The sequence below is a fragment of the Gadus chalcogrammus genome, chromosome 4, assembly GCF_026213295.1.
Source record: "Gadus chalcogrammus isolate NIFS_2021 chromosome 4, NIFS_Gcha_1.0, whole genome shotgun sequence".
NCBI classification, from domain to species: Eukaryota; Metazoa; Chordata; class Actinopteri; order Gadiformes; family Gadidae; genus Gadus; species Gadus chalcogrammus.
Window position 1 is genome coordinate 7,305,428 of NC_079415.1, and position 22,700 is coordinate 7,328,127.

The following is a 22,700-nucleotide window of genomic DNA, read 5'->3' on the forward strand; positions in this document are numbered from 1 at the left end:
ATTGGGTCACACATTTAAAATACATTACGTATGCATACAGAATGCGTTGCAGAGGCACACCGCCCCTGCAAAATCTACACCAATCACAAGATGTCACTATTATTCCTCATCGTATTGAATGAGCGCAAATCATGCATGTGTTCTAGTAGTTGCCAGGTAGAAAGCGCTGTTTTGCCATTGCAAAAAAGATTCCCTGTGTTATATTACTAAGAAATACAATTAGAGTTTGAAAATCACCATCAAGGTAATATACATATTCCAGGTTATTTCTGCGCTACAACTGCAGGATTTTTTGTTCAGAAAACAGATGGAAAACATCTTTGTTCGTTTTTGTTTTTTCAATATAGTTAATGGAACCAAAGCAAATGAATAATGTTATTATTTGTGTACACGTTTGGGTTTAATTGCCATGTACTACTATCATGTTTCATACAGCGCTGAACCCTCTTCTTCGCCTTTTCCGGAATAATAGAGTCGTTGTGTTTACAAGGAGTGAAAGACATCGCCACCTGGTGGTGTATTCTAAACACAGTTTAACGTAATCTTCATACTTTTGGGGATAAAGAAAACAGGTAGCCTATGCAACATATGAGATACTACTAAACACAACTCTGGTGAGATGTTAGTGTGAACAATATATAATGGTGCTCACTCACTGCTGTATTCATAACCAATTGCTTTTGGAAATCTTGGTTTCAGGTTTCAGGGATTAAAATTCAGATTACTTTATTAATCCCAGGCGAAATAGTTGCTGTTACTGCTGAAATGCTCTAGATATATAAATGTTAAAGGAAAATGGAACATTCAATTGAAAATAAAACACTAATTTAAGGCAATGCAAATATATAAATAAAAATGTATCTACAGCATGATATTAATGTATTTTCTGAATGAATATAATGGACTTTACAGTTAATTAAAATCATTCACACTGAGAAATGTGTTTTTTCTGAAAGGAAAGTAGAGTATGAATTTCCTAAAAAATGAATAAACAACAACCTACCGCTGGAGGCGCTGTTCCCCTCCTCCTCCCATAAGCGGGGGAGTGAGAGGTGCATGAAATGGAGAAAAATGGCGGATCATGTGCAGGTAAGCAGAGCTATATGTTTTTGTAATCAACCAACCATTGCTGAAGGGCAAAGTGTACTCGCACACGGACACAGACGCATCATTTTATGTTTAAAATATAACTTTTAAAGCATGCACAGAGCAGGAAGTCTCCCCGTGCCTGTCCACAGTAAGGATGTGTGTGTGTGTATGTGTGTGTGTGTTGTGGCCTGTCATCGTGCAGGCGGCTTATTGCAGCAACGTTGTTAGCCGAAGCTATCATGCTACAGTTGTTGTGGAACCACAACAAAGCACTTTTGGGGTGTAACGTGATGCCTTTTAGTCGCAGAGGGTTACTGTCGTCCTAGTCGAGATCCTAGTCTTACAACAACACGGTTTATATTCAAATTATGAGAGAGGAGAAACAATGAAGCTTCCTGATGATGGACGTCGAGGAGGATGGAGCTGTCAGGGTAGAAGAAGCCCTGCTACAACATAGTCCGCTTTACACAATCATGCGGATGTTATCCAGGCACGGTGCTGGGGATTTAAGGTTATTTAGTGGTGTTTGTGGAGCTCTGAGAGGGTTAGGGTTAGGGTGAGGGTTATCCAGGCTAGTCTCGTTAGCTTCGCTCTGACACCAACTTCTCCCGCGCTGCCCCATTCAAACACATGTGGTCTTTATCAGACTCGTCTAGTCCCTTAATTTACCGGAGGTCCTGCTACCGAATGTCTCTCTAATGATACTACACAGACGGGTTTAACGCTTGATTAATATAACGTTGGGAACTCAATGATAGCGATCTACGGTACCAGTGCATTGTCTGTATAGCCGCATCTTGTAAACCAGCCCTGCTGGTGTGACCAGTTCAGGGTTTCTTAGCTGGACACAAGTTGGGAGTTCTTCATTGTTGGATGTCCACAGTTTAAACTATTCAGAAGTGTGTTTCAATACTATTTGTTATTGCATATACACCCTGCCGAATGAATGTATTGCAGCCAATTAAATATATATTTAATATGTATATATGAAGTCGATGTTATTATTGCAGTGTCCACATCTTTTCCTCCAATCGACTGCAGAATTTAGACAACTTTTTTTATAACTGTGACTATATAATTGGTTATTCGTTGTGTTATTTGTCTTGAAAGTCCTTTTATGTTTGGGACTAGTGTATTGGATAACCCAATAATTAACAGTATAAACTTGTAATAGTAACTTCTTAATAACACTATCCAACATTTCACATGGGCCAAGAAAAGTAATTTTGTGGAGTGAAGATCTAATGTCCCATTTTAACCTGCTACAGACGAATGGCTTGGCACCTTTTACATTTGTATTTATTTTCAAAGCAGATGGGGATGGTGTTTAAATATTAAAGGGTAACTTATACTTTTCAATGGCAATTGAAGGTGTGTAACGGAGCTGTCATAATTTTGTAATTTGATTGTTGATAGGAGGCCAATAGAGGTATTTGTGTAAAGACCTAAAAACTTTGGATTAAGAGTTTGTGATTAAAATGATTTGGTTGTATTGCTTGGGCTTAACAATTGGTTGATTATGTTTTATAAATTCCCATCAGGCTTCAACACATGTTCCATGGTCTTATGTAAATAGTTATTATCTAAAAGCTTTCTATTGATATCGACCGTTCCTTAGCAGAACTATTATGGAAAAACAACATCAACTACACTACAACAGTCCCCTACTGCCATTTTTACATGAGTGCCAGAAAAGGCTGCTGAATAATTCGCCAGCTCGCCGGTAATTTAAACCGCTTTGCTAAAGACCATCTGTGGTTGCAAGTGACCCTACACATTGTGTCCCCACCCCCACAGTCCAACATATTGAACAAAATAACAAGGATGCAGTTTATATTTGTTTGACTATTTCTCCGTATTGAACACCTAACCAGACCCGAAGTGGGCTGTCCTCCGGGTGAAACCTGATTTGCTGGACCTCCCGCCCCCCTAGCGACGATTCCTTTAGCAGAGCAGAAGCCAGGCGTGTGAGGTCTAGAGAGTTCCCCCTGGTCAGCCCTGGGTTCGCCTTATCTACTCCCGGCAGTGTTGTCCTCTCAGGCAGACGAGTGTTATCTGTAACAATTACTGGGCGTTCCACACCTTGTTGCTCGGCCCATCGACTGATGTGTGTCTGGGAACACTGTCGCCTTTATCACCAGTCAGCTGTTTCCAAAAAAGAACAAAACGCTTGTACCATTACTTATGCCACAACTAAATATTTGTATACCCGCCAGCCAAAACCTGAAACAAAGGCATGCTTGAGCAGTCATTCCTTGTGTTCATCTGCTCATTAAATGGATATTATTATTATTATTATTATGTTTGTTATTTGCAGGGGTGTTTTTGGATTGTATCAGAGACATCGCTCTGATGTAACAATGACTGCAATCTTCACGCTGCTCTGAATCTTGGGTTGAGAAAAACTTAGTGGAAAGGAAGTCATGAACGTCATGTTACCTGTTAATCAGTATACACATTTGAACACAGAGGAAGTCGGTCATGCTTGGTTACAGTAATTGGGTTGGTTTCCTGGTGCTTCCTCACTATTGGTGAGGTGTCATCTTTCATGGTGCAAGAAGTTGATCTGGGATGATTGTTCCATGAACCGATAAGGCATTCCACAGGCAACCGGTTATCCCTCTTAATTCTCTTTAACAGGGGATTCATATCTTTATATGTTGCTCACTTTATTTGTTGTTAACTAAAACACTTTTACGGTACAGAGTGAAATGTTATTCCAATACTCTGTACCTTGAAGGGGCGAAGTGTTTTTAGGTGGAATGAATTGTGTGGGAAAAAGTTAGGCTAAAAACACGAACATGAGTTAATTGTTTACTACTTGGTTGTAATATTTGCTATGGGGAATACTTGTGACAAATCATTTTGAAATAAATAATAGTAAGGTAACATCTCAGTACACACTTCTCAAGTCTGTTTTCTTGTGAAACCATATGCATCTTTCTCTAATGTGTGTGTGTTTGCGTGTGTGTGTTTGCGTGTCTGTGTGTGTGTGTGTGCGCAGGGCCTTGCCCAGCTGGAGATCCTATGTAAACAGCTGTACGAGACCACGGACACGGCGGTCCGGCACCAAGCGGAGAAAGCCCTGGTCGAGTTCACCAACAGCACCGACTGTCTCAGCAAATGCCAGCTACTGCTGGAGCGAGGCAGCGTGAGTAGTACCCACCTCTTCCTTCCGTCGGTCTCTCAACCGGCCTGCTATTGGTCACCGGGCTGGGGGCTCGTGACCAATAGGGGACCAGGAGCACTGCAGCTAAGGTGTAGCCAGTATAATTACTCCAGTAATCAGATCAGGAAACATCCACAGTGAGTCATAAAATCGACGACTCTTTTTGAGGATTGGGCGGAAAGGGTGTTATGATGGTGTTTCCCCCTCGAAGCATCCAGCCCTGGCACACATATGTGGCTAGATTACTAGTGGCCCTGCTGTCAGCCAAGACAACATTATATTCTGCGCCCAAAAATAATAAAAATGTGTGTGTCATCGGGGCCTCTACTGCACCCCCCTCAATTATTAGTGTGTTGTAGGATTATGTGGAATGATAATGACGGCAAAATAGAGTAAATAAATAAACACTTGTGCTATAGAAGAATGAAAAACATGTGCCACCACCACATATTGTAGGTGGCTTGAGCTCATGAATGCTGATATACTAGATTTATCTTTTAACAGTACGATGATGCAAGTACTTTATTACCGCTTGTTACGTTTCAGTGCTGACACCTCTCTCTCTCTCTCTCTCTCTCTCTCTCTCTCTCTCTCTCTCTCTCTCTCTCTCTCTCTCTCTCTCTCTCGTCCTCTCGTCCTCTCGTCCTCTCGTCCCCCAGTCTTCATATTCCCAGCTGCTTGCAGCCACCTGTCTGTCTAAACTGGTGTCTCGAACCGGCAACCCTCTGCCTCTCGAGCAACGCATCGACATCCGTAAGTTCTCCCCCGAGGGCCGAGGCTTCCTCCAATCTTCTGAATACACCTCATTAATATTAACATGATGCAACGATGCTTGCAAACTGCAACAGAATTATTAGGTGAGTGCTGCATGCAGCGCTCAACTATTGTTCTTCGTAAGTTCTTTCTTTCCTCTTTATTATTCTCTACAAACTTTGGGACCCATCTCCTTCCTAAATATTCCCCTAGAGACTCCATTCAAATTTTAAAATGTTCAGAATAGCTTGGAATTTAGCGCTTCTTTTCAGATTTTTTTAATATTTTATACTTTTTATGATATTCTACTTTTAAAATACTATCTTTTTTTTAAAACATGGGAGTCAATGGGAGGACGGCCAAGCCGTCCTCTGGTACTTCAACTGTTAAAGACATTACTAAATCAATTTTCAACCGTTTATCTTCGTTCAATCCATTTAACAAATCTACACACTTCAATAATTCTATTCTATTCAATAATTCTATCTTCAATAATATCCAAACTAAATTTTTATATCATTTAACGTTTCTTTATGTCTTAATCTATGTGGCTTTATTAAAAATTCAACCTCACTTTGAACTACAGCACTCACCGCATTTTCTGCAGGAAATGCATTTTCTAGCATGTTGTGTGCTCATTACTGCACACCGGGCAAACAACATTTTTGGCCACGTTTGAAACGTCCGGTATTAAGCAATCTGTTCCTGTCGAATACAGCTGGTAGAACGTGGCACTGGCACTGCTCACCAATGGCACTGCAACTGCATGGCATTGATTTATGGGTTTGATTCCCACTTTTCATAACACCCCCATTCAGGGTCAAATATTAAAACCTGCCACTGCAATGGCGGATAGATTCATTGGACGATAAAGATTTATGAAAATACATTTTGAACACACTGACTGAAAGTACATTTTGGTGGCAAACTCTGAAAGTACAAGTACAGCACACATTTTGGAACCAAATGTGTGCAGTCACTTCATTATAATCCACCATGGGTCATAGTGTAGAATCCCTGTGTTTAACTGGCGTCTGCGGTGCTCTGTGCCCAGGGAACTATGTGCTGAACTACCTGGCCACGCGGCCCAAGCTCGCGGCGTTTGTGACCCAGGCGCTGATCCAGCTGTACGCCCGCATCACCAAGCTAGGCTGGTTCGACTGTCAGAAGGACGACTACGTCTTCCGGAACGTCATCGCTGACGTCACGCGCTTTCTACAGGTGTGTGTGTGTGTGTGTGTGTGTGTGTGTGTGTGTGTGTGTGTGTGTGTGTGTGTGTGTGTGTGTGTGTGTGTGTGTGTGTGTGTGTGTGTGTGTGTGTGTGTGTGTGTGTGTGTGTGTGTGTGTGACCAAATTTATAGTCACCGCCATAGTAATTAACTATGCGATCCGGCGTCCACCAATAATGCCATAATCACAGCCCTGGTGCAACGTCCCTGAGTAGAGTGTGTGAACTGCCCACTGTCCACAATAACGTCACTCTGAAACAACTGCTGGCAGCTGTAAATGCCATGGCCATGTGTGGACTACCCCTGCACTTCACCAACACTGTGGCACAGCAACCGCTCGACTTTGCTAGACTGTTTGAGTGTGAGTCTGAAGTGCTGTGTGTGTGAGTCTGTATAACCGCGGGCATGAGTTTGTCTGTGTGTGTTGTTTCTGTGTTACTACACTTGTTGGTATCTGCGTGTGTGTGTGTGTGTGTGTGTGTGTGTGTGTGTGTGTGTGTGTGTGTGTGTGTGTGTGTGTGTGTGTGTGTGTGTGTGTGTGTGTGTGTGTGTGTGTGTGTGTGTGTGTGTGTGTGTGTGTGTGTGTGTGTGTGTTTACATTGTAAGACGGATGTCGACGTCGTTTTTCCCTGCTAATGGTTTGTGTCTATTTGCGCTCACATCTGCCGTCCTATGTGCTCACGTATTGTAGCAGGACAGTGTGGAGCATTGCATCATAGGAGTGACCATTCTGTCCCAGCTGACCAATGAAATCAATCAGGTAAGCCCGCCTGGCCCTCTCACTGGTTCACACTGAGACAGAGCTGTGTCCACTGATGGGCTGATTGATCATTGCTCCCTACTGTGTGTAATTGACGGGCAGGCGGACACGACGCACCCCCTCACCAAACACAGGAAGATTGCGTCGTCGTTCAGAGACTCGTCACTCTTCGACATCTTCACCCTCTCCTGTAACCTGCTCAAACAGGTATGACGGCCGACGAGAGTGGGTTTGAAGTAGATGCCTCTGAAGGAGCGTTGGTTAACATTGTCTTGGGGTAATCAACCTAGATGTTTTTGGCCAACGTCGGCATACCAGAACAAGCGGTCCAACCTGCACCTTAATGATTTGTCTCTACTGACTAACCCCTACCGGCTCCTTAATGACAAGTCAATGTACTTCTTAACCCCTTCCTCTTCCTTAATGACTTGTATTTACTCTCTAACCCCTACCTGCTCCTTAATGACCTGACTCTACTGTCTAACCCCTACCTGCTCCTTAATGACCTGACTGCACTGTCTAACCCCTACCTGGTCCTAAATGGCCTGTCTCACTACTGTATAACCCCTACCCGCTCCTTAATGACCTGTCTCTGCTTTCTTGTCCCTACCTGGTACTTCATGACCTGACTGTACTGTCTCACACCTCCCTCCTCCTTAATAACCTGTCTCTGTACTGGCTCCTCGTAATTGTACCGGTCATATTGAACTAACTGGCCCATGTGGGTGTGTCGCCTGCTCCCCCTTTGGTCCCCAGGCGTCGGGGAAGAACTTGAACCTGAACGATGAATCCCAGCACGGGCTCCTCATGCAGCTGCTGAAGCTCAGCTACAACTGCCTCAACTACGACTTCATAGGAACGTCCACGGACGAGTCCTCGGACGACCTCTGTACTGTCCAGATCCCCACCTCCTGGAGATCAGGTGACTGCAAGGCTTCCACCAATAGGAAACGAGCTCTGTGAGCTGCGCAAGTTTCATTGGCTCATTGGACTCGGATTTTATTGCATTTTGATAATGGATTAATTAGTTGAGTCATTTATCAGGCAAAACGATGTGGCGTATTGGCTGCTTATAGTATCAGAAGTGCTAATATTTCTGTGAATATTTATGTTCGTCACAGTCGGATGAAGTTAGCAAATTGGCCACGATAACAACACCAATTGGGAACCAGTTCAATTATTGTTAAATAAGATTGCATACCATGTGGAGTGATATTTGTGACTCTAAAGTTGTTTTTCTTTTCTAATCTTTCAGCATTTCTCGATTCCTCGACCCTGCAGCTCTTTTTCAATTTATATCATTCCATCCCACCGTCCCTGTCCCCGTTGGTACGTTAACGATCACTACATCATAAACGACAAATCGGATTTTGGTTTTACCCAAACGTTAAAAAATCTAACAAATCTTTTTGTTGTCAATGAAAACTTTCTTGTGTCCCTTGTTTTTTTATGGGTCTTTCCTGTTTTGAAACGTTAATGTTTGCGTGTTTCTCTCTTGTCAGGTGTTGTCATGTCTAGTACAGATCGCCTCTGTTCGAAGGTCGCTCTTCAACAACGCAGAGAGGGCAAAGTTCCTGTCGCACCTCGTCGATGGAGTGAAGAGGATACTGGCAAACCCTCAGGTACACACACAAACACGTACACACACGCGTACAAAAGTACACACACATAAGCACACTTACACACACACATAAACACACGTGCACACGTACACACACACAAGTGCACACACATAAGCACACGTGCACACATAGAGATTATTTTTGAAATGTCCAAATGTAATGTCAAATTAATCATTTCGGTATTTTATAAAATATTTTTCTGTCCTACAAAACAATTATTTACAAAGTGGCTGTATGTGACCTCCATGGTCCATCCCTCTGGTGTTGATTGCGTTGTGACCCGTGCCCTCTCTACTCCAGTGTCTGCCAGATCCCAACAACTACCATGAGTTCTGTCGTCTGCTGGCGAGACTAAAAAGTAACTACCAGCTGGGGGAGCTGGTCAAGGTGGAGAACTACCCCGAAGTCATCCGCCTCATCGCCAACTTCACCGTCACCAGTCTTCAGGTACGTGGGGTTCCTCTCTTGTCGTCTTTGTGACCCATGAGGGCCAAGCTCAGTTAAAGAGTAAACGCTAAGGTCAAACCTGGGGTTACTTTAGCCTGGTATTGACCTGTGGAAAGGGTACATTCAATCCGAACCTCATTTTAGTAATCGGAGACAATTCAATTCAAACTTCTTGTCATTATCGAAATTGATTTCAACCAGATTTTCTATAAATGTGATTGATCCGAACCAGATTAATTGGAGTTATTGGAAAATCTTCCAGTAACCTCAACCACTTTCATGTGACTCAACCATCTACTCCCCCCCCCCCCCCCCCCCCCCCCCCCCTGTGGCTCAGCACTGGGAGTTCGCCCCCAACAGCGTCCACTACCTGCTGAGCCTATGGCAGCGTCTGGCGGCGTCGGTGCCCTACGTCAAGGCCACGGAGCCCCACCTTCTGGAGACCTACACCCCGGAGGTCACCAAGGCCTACATCACCTCGCGCCTGGAGTCCGTCCACGTCATCCTGAGGTGAACCAGCGCTTTGTGAAATAGAGCCCGACTTTAGGGGCAGATGCCACTATCTGGGAGTCAACGATTTCACAAAACGATATATTGACCGATATTCCAAATAAAGGTGTGTGTGTGTGTGTGTGTGTGTGTGTGTGTGTGTGTGTGTGTGTGTGTGTGTGTGTGTGTGTGTGTGTGTGTGTGTGTGTGTGTGTGTGTGTGTGTGTGTGTGTGTGTGTGTGTGTGTGTGTGTGTGTGTGTGTGAAGCGTCAAATAGCGTTGGCGTGTTCAATCCGTGTCCGTCCTCGGTTCCGTGACTACACATGTGTCCTGTGATATGGTGTGTGTCCTCGGACGAGACCCCCAGCGACCTCCTCTAACGTGTCTCCCATGTGCCCCCCCCCCTCCTACCCCAGGGACGGTCTGGAGGACCCCCTGGACGACGCGGGCCTGGTGCAGCAGCAGCTGGACCAGCTGTCCACCATCGGCCGCTGTGAGTACGAGAAGACGTGCGCCCTGCTGGTGCAGCTCTTCGACCAGGCCGCCCAGAGCTACCAGGAGCTGCTGCAGTCCACCAACGCCAGCCCCGCCGACGCCACGGTGCAGGAGGGTACGTGTTCCGCCCGCCCACACACACATGAATGCTTTTTATGCGTGTGCGTTGTTGAGGGTGATTTTATTTTTTTCCTTTGTTTTTGCGTGGGGTCAAAAAAAAAAGAAAATGTATAATTTTGGTCTCGGATATTTGTGTTTATATTCTCGTCTCGTGTTTAGTCTTTATTTAGTCTCTATTTGCTTTTCCCCTTTTTTTTTTTTTTACTATTATTTCTTTCTTTATTGATTTAATCTTCTTTTCTAAATGTTTACTCTTAGTCTGCAGTTTCCTTATCTTGAGCGGAGAAGTTGTGACCAAACAATTTCTGCCAAAATGTAATCAACTACTACTGAAATTGACTTCAAACAATGCTTTGTTTTTAGAGAAGAAAGCGCTTGCGTAAACAGGCAGGAAGTGCCCATAGTCGGGGATTTGGGGGTCAAACCCGTGTTATTAGAAGCTATGCATGCTGGGGGAGGACAACCCAGCGTGGTTGTGTAGAATGCACTAGTGTTGCGAAAGTGGAAATCTTCCCACGTCCGATGTGACGTCACAATGTTCAAACCCTACAGTGGGATTTTATAAAAAAGCTCTACCATTTATGAATAATTATCATATGGTCTCTAAAATTAGCCTCATTCAACCAGGATGGGGTTGGTTAGTCCACCAGTTGAGAGTTGTCGTCTACACACGTGTACTAGTACCACTGGCTGAATTTGCATCAGGGTTCTTGCTAAAGGCCTGTTGCTATGCGGTTGCCATGCAGGACGGTTGACATGGCTGGTGTACATCATCGGCGCGGTGATCGGCGGACGGGTGTCGTTTGCCAGCACGGACGAGCAGGACGCCATGGACGGCGAGCTGGTGTGTCGGTAAGATCACCATGTACACAAGTTGTGTCCACTCGCATTGTTTCCATTTGACACCACAAGCTGTGTCTGCTCACATTAGTTCCATTTGTGACATCACAAGTTGTGTCCGCTCCACATTATTTCCATTTATGACATCACAAGTTGTGTCCGCTCACGTTATTTCCATTTGTGACATCACAAGTTGTGTCCACTCACGTCATTTCCATTTGTGACATCACAAGTTGTGTCCAATCACGTCATTTCCATTTGGGACATCACAAGTTGTGCCCGCTCACTGTATGATCGGTCCGATCCGACTCACGTCTGTACCAGTTGGTAAAGTCTACCCGGGAGTGGACTGTGAGGAGGTGATCTGTATCCTTCAGTTCTTGCGGTGTAATCGTGTGTGTTTGTCCCTACAGGGTGCTCCAGCTGATGAACCTGACGGACTCCCGGCTGGCACAGGCCGGCAACGAGAGGCTGGAGCTGGCCATGCTCAGCTTCTTCGAACAGTTTAGGAAGATCTACATCGGAGACCAGGTGCAGAAGTCCTCCAAGGTAACTCAAACCATCCCCCTGCTGCTGCCCTTCCAGTCCTCACCTCGCGAGGCGGCTGAGTTAGAGGGATTACCGTCTTGCGAGGTGCCATCCTGCCAGCCTTCAAGTTGTGCGTCTGTTTCCCAACCAATCAGCATCCTAGGAGTCACTTTGTGACAGACAGATGGTTCATCCATTCACGTGCCAAGTATTTTTGGACCGGGCCAGGCACTTTTCAAAGCACTTTCCAAGGTTGACTGCCCAGATGGTTCTGTGGTACAAACCGTCTTTGCGGGTCAGGCTGCAGAAGTCCTCTCAAGTGGTTCAGCCAATTCTTCTCATTCAGAAGCTTCTGTGGCCCGGAACAGGATCAGGGAGGATGCACTTCACAGCAGGCGTTCAGTGGGACTTATTTATTTGCTAAATATTCCAATGAGCTGAAAACACAGTAGTGTGCCAGTCCTCCTGGGGTCCAAACATACCACGACAGCCCTAACAACGGATGTCAAACATATTAAGTGAAAGTAGTGACGTCTCGTCATCAAAAAAACGAAGGAAGTGACTCATGACAATAAATACAGAGACGAGGATGATTCATTTGGCTTCGCTTGACATCAAAACAGACACTGTTATTATGACACATTCTCTTGGCTAAACAGGACATCTGATGCCGCCAGAAGTCTTTATTTGACTCATCCACAAAGTGTTAGTAGGGGACGCCCGGGGCCTTAACCGTGGACCCCACTGGGGGTCTTGAGAGGCTGACAAACCAGTTTTCACCTGATGCGACTCTAGGGCTGATTATGGTTCCACCATGCCGACACGTCGACGCAGTCGTGAACCTGTTCGGGTCCTGCGTCGGGTTTACCTTGGCGGACCAATCACGGCCCTTGCTGCCGCGACGCCTCGACCCCAGGGTAACATTTTTGGGAGTCGCACGTCAGGCCCTTCAGGTGGATGAAAGGAGGGTCCGCCAGGACGTTAATGGCTCCGTAAACCCCCTTTGCGTTTGCTGCGTCACCCCTAAACTAATTATTTGCCTCTTGGCAGACGTCAAGTAGCTGAACCATTGTTCCGCACTAAAGGGGCTCTGACTTAAATGATGGTTCCTCTTGAAAAGAGAGTTGGAGGGTAGCAACGAGGGGCAGGATAGCTCTGACCGGGCTGCGGCCCCTGTGTTCCCTGTGTTCCGGTGTTTATATTCGTCTCTCTCTCTCTGAACGGCACGGTGTCAGACCGAGGGGAGCCAAGTGCACGCAGACGATGAGGTCCTTTGTCCTGCGCCTTACGCCGGCCCCTGTATACACACTGCTGACGGACATGCTTTTGTAGGGGACCCCCTATGCGCCGGAGCCTGCGGTGCCTTTACCTCCCCCTCGCTGTTGTTTCAGCGCTGTGTTCTCTGCCCCCCCCCCCCCCGTCAACATGACGCGGCGAAGTTCATTACCTCCTGCTGACCCAGCGCGTTTTGTATACGTGGCCGAGTGCCGCAGAATGCTGACGGTGCAGATCAGTGGTGGAGGTCCATCATGCATATATATACACATACATAGATATAGACGGGTAGATATAAATATAGAGATATAGCGATAGATCAAATGATGGATATATCTATAGATGGATATATCTTTAGATGAATAGATGTATCTAAAGATAGATAGATGTATGGATATCTATAAAGATGGATAGATGGATTGATATCCGGCGGGTGCGGGGGGGGGGACAGAGCCAGTAATGCATGAGTGAATCCCTAAGTTGAGTAGAAAACCCAAATGTGACTTGTATGATTCTTGGTAGATGTCCTAGGGAAAACTTGGTTTAATGCGTTTAACGGAATGGAAAAGCTTGTGTTGACAGCGAACACGTCTGTCTGTTTCGCAGAATGGTACCCGAACCAATCCATTTAAAATGAGGATCCTTTGTGTGTCACCTGCATCAATGCAAATATATGGGGGAGAACGAAGAGAAATAAGTGACCTTGTTGTATTTATTTGACTCTATGCATGAACCTCTATATAAAATCTTAATCCCCGTTAATTTAAGATGTATAAAAAAATAAAAAAATCACACACACTCTATATTCTCCTCCATTGGGGAAAGTGGGCATTCTATTGAAATGCTAAGTAACTGTATAAAGATGGTGCTTCTGCACATCAGGGAGTTAGGGTTGGAGGAATTATCCCATTGAATATCAAATCTAAGCGTATATGCCGCAGTGTCCATCCACCCTCTGAAATGCTTTCAGGGTTATTTATCAAAAGGTGTCTCGTCTCTAGAAAGTCACTCGCGTCACATCTGAATTATATGTCTGGCGACCTTGATATTGTGTGTTTTATAGATCCCTTGATAATGCCAGATCTCATCAATGTTAGATAGAAATGTGCGTAACAGTTAGATATAAACCTCGACCTTGCTAGATGCTGTGGTTTGATTCACTTCTCTTCCAAAGACTTTCCCCCTAATATTCTATTTAGTGTCCCAGTGAATTCAGGAAGGTCATTAACGGGCAGATAGAGGACATCTTGTTCCAAGGACGACCACGGGTAGACGGCGGACATTGGGCATGGAACCAAGTACCTTTCAGCGGGGAGTTAAGCGCCCTGACTGCTAGGACAGTCTACCATGATGTCATTGCAGCCTGCTATTTATACATCATAATAGATCAATACATATCTGTCATGTGTTCCTCCTCCAGCTTTACCGGCGTCTGTCGGACGTGCTGGGGCTGAATGATGAGACCATGGTACTTAGCGTCTTTATTGGTAAAATGTAAGTAGAAACCCCTATTGACGTTTATTTACTATACGTTGTTTGTGATCAATTGACCTACCAACTGCACCTGAATGTTTGTGTGTAAATGTTTTTGTAGACTGACGCATGAATTGATGCTGCGTTTTTGATCATACAGTATTTTCAATTGTAAAGTGTTTGCTATATTGGGAGGCCACCTCTGAACCGAATGATGAAAAACTAAAAAAAATCTTTGTTTAATCACCTTGGTAATTACCATAGTCACAACGGCTCATTAGCTTATGGTGTATTTTTGTTAAAGTGTGTTATTGTTCCAGGGTGGTTGAGTAAAGTTCCACATGCGTTTTGGTTCTTCCAACAGCATCACCAACCTGAAGTACTGGGGTCAGTGCGAGCCAATCACCTCCAAGACGCTGCAGCTCCTCAACGACCTGTCTCTAGGATATCCTTTACCGCCAGGCCTGTGCTGTTAGTGGTCACATGTCGTGTTAATGTGTGCATGTTCACGCGCCGTGTGCATTGTTCACGTGCTTCGTGTCAACTTTGCATAATGGCTAGGTCGCCAACCATTGTGCCTCCACATCACTTCAGTCTGACTTCTGCTGTGAGAAAGTAACTTGACACAATCACACTCAATCACACTCTTTGGTTTGTAACGATCCAACCAAAGAGCTGTATTCTGGTTAGGGGGCCGCCCCACTAGAGCAGTGGTTCATCTGGCCTGAGCACAAGGACCTACATGTGTCACCACCCAGATATTGCAGTAATCTACAATGCGTTCATGCATTGTTGAAAACATGGAGTGAATGGATGTCTGCAACAATCGGGCCAAACTCATTGGAAGAGTAAGCCAATGAAACATGAATTGACATTCAACTTTAGTTACGTCATTGGCTTCTTTCTAAGCGGAAGGTTTTGCAGACGCTCGTCGACCCTCTCAAAAGGCCCTTGTGACCCACATGGGGGAGGGGGGGGGGAATCCAGTTGGGACTCAGTGATCCAAAGGTTGAGGATTGGTCAAGATTGTTTAATTGATTTATAAGCGATTTGTTTTCCTCCAAACTCTGGTTCTCCTTGACGCCGTTTTGCACATACAGCAGCGTGAGGAAGCTGGTCAAGCTCACTGCGGTCCAGTTCATGTTGAACAACCACACAGTGAGTGCAAACGTCACAAATTGGACTCGTATACACACCATACAAATGAATATCTACACATTTATGTACTATCTTCTACAAGCATATCGTCATCCTTCAATGTCTCCAGTTTGTGGTGTAGGCTATTTAGAACAAAATGTTTATGATAATTTATGATACACGTTTTTCAAATCTCTGCCTTTGTAGAGTGAGCACTTCTCCTTCCTGGGAGTGAACAACCAGTCGAATCTAAGCGACATGCGTTGTCGCACCACGTTCTACACGGCACTTGGGCGCCTCCTCATGGTGGACCTAGGTAATTACAACACTGGTCAAGATTATCAGCGCTTTATAGTAACTACAGGCTCAACCAGCTTTATGGGGGGCAATGAATGAAAATGGAGAACAAAAAGATTATTATTATTTTTTTATATACCAATGCAAGGAGAGGGAAACCGTTACATCTGTTTACAAATATCAGCCTATTATATAGATTTCATGGTTTCTCACTGTCCCCAAGTTGTAAGAAGTAATGCATGTTGGATTTGGTAATGGCGGCGGTGATAGTGATATCTGATGTGTCTTATAATTGTGGTTATAGTGATACTTGATGTGTTTCTGATAATTGTGGTGGTGGGGATGTTTGTCGTGTGTGTCTGATGCTTGTGGTTGTGGTAATGTTTGATGTGTGCCTCTGATAACTGCGCTGGTGCTGGTGATGGCGTTTGACAAATATTTCTGCGCAGGGGAAGATGAAGACCAGTTTGAGCAGTTCATGCTGCCCTTGACGGCCGCCTTCGAAACCGTGGCCCAAATGCTCAGCACCAACACCTTCAACGAACAGGAGGCCAAGGTGAACACACACACACACACACACACACACACACACACACACACACACACACACACACACACACACACACACACACACACACACACACACACACACACACACACTAGAATCATATAGTTTGAACAGACTAAAGCACACAGAGTACGAACATTGGCCGTATTGGCCTGCTTCAAAATAATTTTGGATGCTAAAATTCAGTCAACATTGGCGTCTGTACCGACGCGGCCCTGTGCTTTGGGCTCAGCTGTAACCACAACGTGTCGCTGTGTTGTCCTCCCTCACAGAGGACTCTGGTGGGTTTGGTGCGTGACTTGAGAGGAATCGCTTTCGCCTTCAACGCCAAGACCAGCTTCATGATGCTGTTTGACTGGATGTATCCTCACACCCCCTGCTGTACTGACCGCCCACCACCAGGGGAGCTGTTGGTCTTAGAGTCTGTCTTTAGATTTGATATTTGTTACAAATGATATGCATCTTGTGGTACCCAAAAAGGGCCCTTTCCATTTATTATATTTAGTGTAGTCTCGCTCATCCCATAGATTATATAGAGTGAGCGTAAATGATTATAAGTGCTAGGTTTATAAACACTTCTAAAACCCTGAACTTGGTATACCGGGATCTAACCCATAAAGTTTTGACCTGAACCCCTATCACGTTGTGTTGACGTCTCTCCTTGACCCAGTGCGTCAGATACCCGGCCTACATGCCCATCCTACAGAGAGCCATAGAGTTGTGGTACCACGACCCAGCATGCACTACACCTGTCCTCAAACTCATGGCTGAGCTCGTCCACAACAGGTGAGTGACGCCTGATTGCCAGGCGATGCTGTGGTTCAGTGTTGTGTGGATGTAGATTAAGAAAAATTTGAATCAGCCATTTTTTATTATTTTATGTCTTACTTAGAATTTTTTCTGCGGTATTTCCTTCCTCCATGAATATTGATCTTCAGTAAAGATTCTCTTTTCAATAAATCCTATTTCATTGAGGTTAATAACATGATGACAGTTCTGAGGCCTAAGCTACTGCTGAGGCGGTTATCCAACAGACAGGGAATCCATTGATATTAGTGTTGTTCATGGATTTGAAGCGTTTTTGGTTATAGATCAAGATCTGTATAAACTCGATGATTCTTTGATTCGTCAAATGTCCCTGGATCTATTCCAATAATAATCCACTAAACCGTCTGGTGCACTGTTTCTTCATGGAGCTTTCTAGAAGGTGTTGGTCCTAGGGTTCTGTGCTCCACCACTCTGGTCTGTACTGAAGTCATCTCTCCTCTAACCCTCTAACCGCCCTCGGTCGCCTGCGGCTGTCTTACCGCCTCTCCAACCCCCCCCCCCCCCCACCCAGGTCCCAACGGCTACAGTTTGACGTCTCCTCGCCCAATGGGATCCTTCTGTTCAGGGAAACCAGCAAAATGATCACTACCTACGGTACCTCCACCAGACCATACCTACCCCTCCCTGCCCTGCCCTTCCTCCTCCTCCTCCTCCTCCTCCTCCTCCTCACCCTCAATCCAAACCCTCTCCTCCCACCACCACCACCACCAACCACCTCCTCCTAACTTTCACCTCTGACCTTTTGACCCCTCTCGAGGTGAGCTCCCCACAGTGGCAGTGTGTCTCAACGTTTTTCTGTTGACGTTTGTTCGTTGATGTCTGTTTGTGACCCTAACCCTACTCAATTGTTTTTGCCGTTTTTATTTTTCCCCCCGGAAAATCTGGCTATTTATCTGTTTGTTTTTTTAACCCAGTTCAAAGTAAAACTAAATTTAAAAACAAATGACAAACATTAAAGTGAAAGGTCTCGAAGATCTCAGTTTTGTTCTCTTTGGGGACACCCGTGGCCAAAAGAACAACGCGTCACTACACAAACAAGGGAGCGAGTGTGTTGCGGTAACTCAACACACTCCCCTAACGCCTACTCCACCTCTGGATGATAGAAGATGCCTCGTTAACGGCACCGCTTTTGATTTGAACGCATCGCGGGAGTGTCTCCATCTACACCCATTTAGTACCACTCACAGCCCTGCAAGGGCTTTCATCAGTAGGTCGTAGGCTCACTCTCCATGTGTGTTCGCTCATTCGACGCTAGTACATAGGGACTTAACTCATCTTTTAATTGACTTGAAAATCTTTGGAGATCTCCGTGACTACTACTTTAAGTTGTCATCTTCGGCTCTCTCAGCGCTTTAAGTGGTTCAATAAAGCTCTTCAGTTTTTGAACCAATTAAAGCGAATCTGATAGTTCTGCCATCGCTTTCGCCTCTTTCCTATGTTTTCGGAAGCATGTTTCCGTACCTAATTTTATCAATTTCTTTGACATATTTTCACATAAACAGCAGCATCTTATAGACGTTTGAAAACATAAAATCTGTTTTGTTTCAACAACCCAGCTGTTTTTCGGTGTAAATCTGTCACAATCACAAAAACCGCCCCACGTCGCTCTCTAACCCCGCCCGTTGGTCCTCACCCCTCCCGTCGCCCAGGCAACCGCATCCTGACGCTGGGCGAGGTGCCGAAGGACCAGGTGTACGGCGTGAAGCTGAAGGGCGTGTCGGTGTGCTTCGCCATGCTCAAGGCCGTGCTCAGCGGCAACTACGTCAACTTTGGCGTTTTCCGTCTCTACGGCGACGACGCCCTGGACAACGCCCTGCAGACCTTCATCAAGCTGCTGCTGTCCATCCCCCATAGTGACCTCCTGGTTAGTATACTGTAACACTACCCGTAATACTCATGCTACAGTAAGCTGCTGTCGTCAATCCTTGTCAATATCATGTACTACAATACCACTGTCGTACTACCAGAGTAATATATTACCACAACTCTGGTCAAACTGCTGCTGTGCACCCAGTACAGTGACGGGACCCCCTCCCTGACGTGCTCCCTGCTGTGTTTCAACAGGACTACCCCAAGCTCAGCCAGTCCTTCTACTCCCTGCTGGAGGTGCTGACCCAGGACCACATGAACTTCTTCGCCAGCCTCGAGCCCCACGTGGCCGTGTACATCCTGTCCTCCATATCAGAGGGACTCACCGCGCTGGGTAACCCACGCCGTCCGTCCGATCCCCCTGTAGACCCTGTTCATGCTCGCGCAGATGCATGTGAACACGCGCAGTCGTTTTTTACCTCTGCTGCTTGTACATGTTGATTGATTGTGTGTGTGTGTGTGTGTGTGTGTGTTTGTCCAGATACGATGGTGTGTACGGGATGCTGCTCCAGCCTGGACCACATCGTCACCTACCTGTTCAAGCAGCTGACGCGCTCCACCAAGAAACGGCCCGCTTCCATGGCGACGGACGACCGCTTCCTCCACATCATGCGGCAGCACCCGGAGATGATCCAGCAGGTGGGCGGAGCTCGGGGAGGGGGTGGAGTCTAAAGGGTCCGTCAGGTCTAGGGAACGCTGACTGCTAAGGATCATGTGGTAAAAATGATCCTGATTCAGTAGATGGCTCCTTAAAAGTAGATACCCTTGCTTTGAATATCTCTCTTTATACGCTTATTTAATCGTTTCTCTCCAAGAGACTCAAACTGGGAGCAGATCAGAGGGGGATTTTCAACTGTTTTGCAGCAGCGTGCGAAACTCTTGATCGAAATACATAATTTGTTTTATTATAATTCTTCTGGCGGCCTGTATAGCAGCTGTCCCCGACCTATTTCCGGGAGCTCCAATAGACGGCTTTATTAATGCATGGATGCCTGCTCCTCACCCCCCCCCCTGTCCCCAGATGCTCTCCACGGTCCTGAACATCATCATCTTCGAGGACTGCCGGAACCAGTGGTCCATGTCGCGGCCTCTGCTCGGCCTCATCCTGCTCAACGAAAAGGTACAGGTTAGAGACATCGTTTTCCTCTCTCCACCCAGCGGACATGTTACGTGTAAGGTCGATTCGCTCGTTCACATTGTGGCTCTGCCTGTGTGTGTCTGTGTCTGAACTCGGCGACAGTATTTCGCCGACCTGAGGAACAGCATCGTCAACAGCCAGCCGCCGGAGAAGCAGCAGGCCATGCACTTGTGTTTCGAGAACCTGATGGAGGGCATAGAGCGCAACCTGCTCACCAAGAACCGGGACAGGTAGGCACACACACACACACACACACAGACACAGACATCCCCATCCCCACTGACGGTGTAACGCACAAGATGGAGATGTGTTTTAACAATGGTCAATCTCTGGGGTGCGTCTGGGGACATTAACTGTGAACTGAAAGGCCGGAACAATGGGGTTGAAGCGGGGGCTTAAACGCCGGGGCATAAAGAGAGGCAATCCCAGGACAGGCCGCTGAGTGTCTTTCAACAGCGGCTATGGATGGCTTGATTGCGGAGCGTGCATATTTATTTAATGTTCATCGGTTCTCGTGTAGTGCTGTTGTTGGATTTAGCGTAGGGATCTATGACGGCTGTTACATCCACTTGTTCCCTTACCCTTATTAGCGGGATAAACTGGGAAAAAAAATATCTGTAGATATAGATCGATAGATGAGTAGATGGATGGATTTGTTTATTCTCAACATGAATGGGCAAATAAACAATTGAACTGGCCAATCTGAGTCAACTCTGAAAATTCAGTCGGATACATCCCGCACAGACGACCCTGACTCAAACACATTTTGTGTTTTGCTTGCTCACTAACATCCCTCTAGTCTTAAATCATTTAGTTGACTACGTTTCATCCTGGTAAACGGCGATGCTTGGCAAAGTGCCGATCGTCTATCTGTCCCCTCTCTCAGAGGCTTAACACCCCGTTCTGCCCTCTGTGTGCCCGCTCCCCAGGTTCACGCAGAACCTGTCTGTGTTCCGCCGCGAGGTCAACGACAGCATGAAGAACTCTACGTACGGCGTCAACAGCAACGACATGATGAGCTGACATTCCACACACCCAGCGTCGGACCCTTGCGGACCACCACAGTCTCCCCTTCCTCCTTCTCCCACCTCCTCCTCCTCCTCCTCATCCTCTTGGTTATACCTCTGCTAGCGTTAACCCCCCCCTCCTCCTCCTCCTCCTCTTCCTCACCCTACTCACACCTCATTGGCTGTCGCAGTCTCCAACATTCTTTTTTTGTTCTTTTTTTTTTTGCTCACCTTGGGCCCGGACGCCCTGAGGACTTTTATCTTTACCCCCTGGCCGGGCGTAGGAGGAGGTATCGATCAATAAAAACCAACGTTCACCACCCTTTTTACGTTGTACATGTCCCACTTCCTGTTATTGGCCCCCCCCCTCCTCACCTCACCTCCTCAACCCTCGGTCCCCGACTCCCTTGCCCCCCCCACCTTTTTTGATATGAGCATAATATAAATATATACAGATCTATTTTAAAGCCAGTCTGCAGAGGCTTCCATAGGCTTAGTCCTCTGGCAGGGGAAGGACGAGGTTTCGGAGGGAGGAAAAAGGGCGAGAAATCATGGAGAGGGGAGGGAGGGCGCACTTCTACGCATTCTGGACGAGCGAACATGATAGCGAGGGAATGGGTGAGAGCGGTTAGACAGAGCGAGAGTGAGGTGAGTGTTTAAGGATTTGAAGAGCGAGACGAGAGAAACATAAAGCCGGTAATCGTAGTGATCTGCTTCTGCCTGCCTTGTATAGAAAAAAAAACACGAGTAACAAAAAAAAAGTGTACATTTTTTTCTTTTTTTTCGTAACATTTTGAACAATGTTAATGAAAAAAAAATACACAAGCATAATTGAGTGTGATTGAGTGAGCTTTTTTTTTCAGTAATAGTGAGTTAGTTCAACAGTGTCTGGCGGGGGTGGGGGGGGGGTTCCAACCATTAAGAGGACAGGGAACAATAGTTTAAAGGAAAGGGGCGGGGCACCTGAGCTCTGGATTGGGTAGACCATCACCATGGCAACACAAAAAGGTTAAAAACACTAACGGATGCTGTGGATCCAAGCTCCATCTCTGTACAGTTACCCTCGGGGTCGAGGGGTGGAAAATGGCTGCCGTCCTGGCCCCCCGAGCGCCGGACTAGGAACAGTGATAACGACGGTAACCTCCTGGCTCCTCTTCTTCTTCCTCTTCCTTCTCTGAACCGTCTGTACACACCGGAACGCCCCCCCCCCACCCCCCCCCCACCACCCCTTAACGGTGGAGGTCTTCAGTGGGACACCTTCCCGGTCCCACTCTATGGTTGAGTCAGGGTCGTGTTTGGGCGTGTAAGCAACGTGGTGTCTGCTATGTTCCCACCCTCTGGTAGGCCGTGTGGGTGTAGCCTCACGCCATTTTGTTTGCACTCCTTCTGTGGCGTGGAGGTCCTCCATGTGGAGTCCTTTTTGAGTGGGCGTGTGTGCGTGTGTGTGAGCGCGTATATGCGCAAGTATGTTAGTGTGCGCGTGTGTGTGGCGTGGTGTGGTTTCGGAGGATCGGCGTAGTGTTCTGTTGCCTGGTGTGCATGTGGCGTTTCATGGTGGCGAGACTGC

At 46.3% G+C, this 22,700-nt stretch overlaps 1 protein-coding gene across 2 annotated transcripts; it reads left to right on the forward strand.

Annotated features, from left to right (window-relative positions):
• The first annotated feature begins 1,028 nt into the window (after nt 1-1,028).
• Nucleotides 1,029-22,342, forward strand: xpo7 (exportin 7). 2 transcript variants are annotated; one of them, XM_056588331.1, is made up of 28 exons: nt 1,029-1,089; nt 4,094-4,240; nt 4,918-5,011; nt 6,066-6,232; nt 6,932-7,000; nt 7,103-7,207; nt 7,757-7,922; nt 8,256-8,329; nt 8,503-8,622; nt 8,923-9,069; nt 9,407-9,579; nt 9,975-10,168; nt 10,920-11,025; nt 11,427-11,562; nt 14,237-14,310; nt 14,654-14,734; nt 15,384-15,447; nt 15,634-15,742; nt 16,173-16,279; nt 16,564-16,652; nt 16,970-17,077; nt 17,631-17,713; nt 18,769-18,983; nt 19,184-19,322; nt 19,470-19,627; nt 20,010-20,114; nt 20,229-20,356; nt 21,056-22,342. In XM_056588331.1, exons 1-28 carry the CDS (start codon nt 1,057-1,059, stop codon nt 21,147-21,149), a joined length of 3,285 nt encoding a protein of 1,094 aa, XP_056444306.1. In that variant the 5' UTR covers nt 1,029-1,056; the 3' UTR covers nt 21,150-22,342. The 2 variants fall into 2 exon arrangements, with proteins under 2 accessions (XP_056444306.1, XP_056444307.1); XM_056588332.1 differs by having other exon boundaries at nt 20,010-20,108.
• Nucleotides 22,343-22,700: the final 358 nt, after the last annotated feature.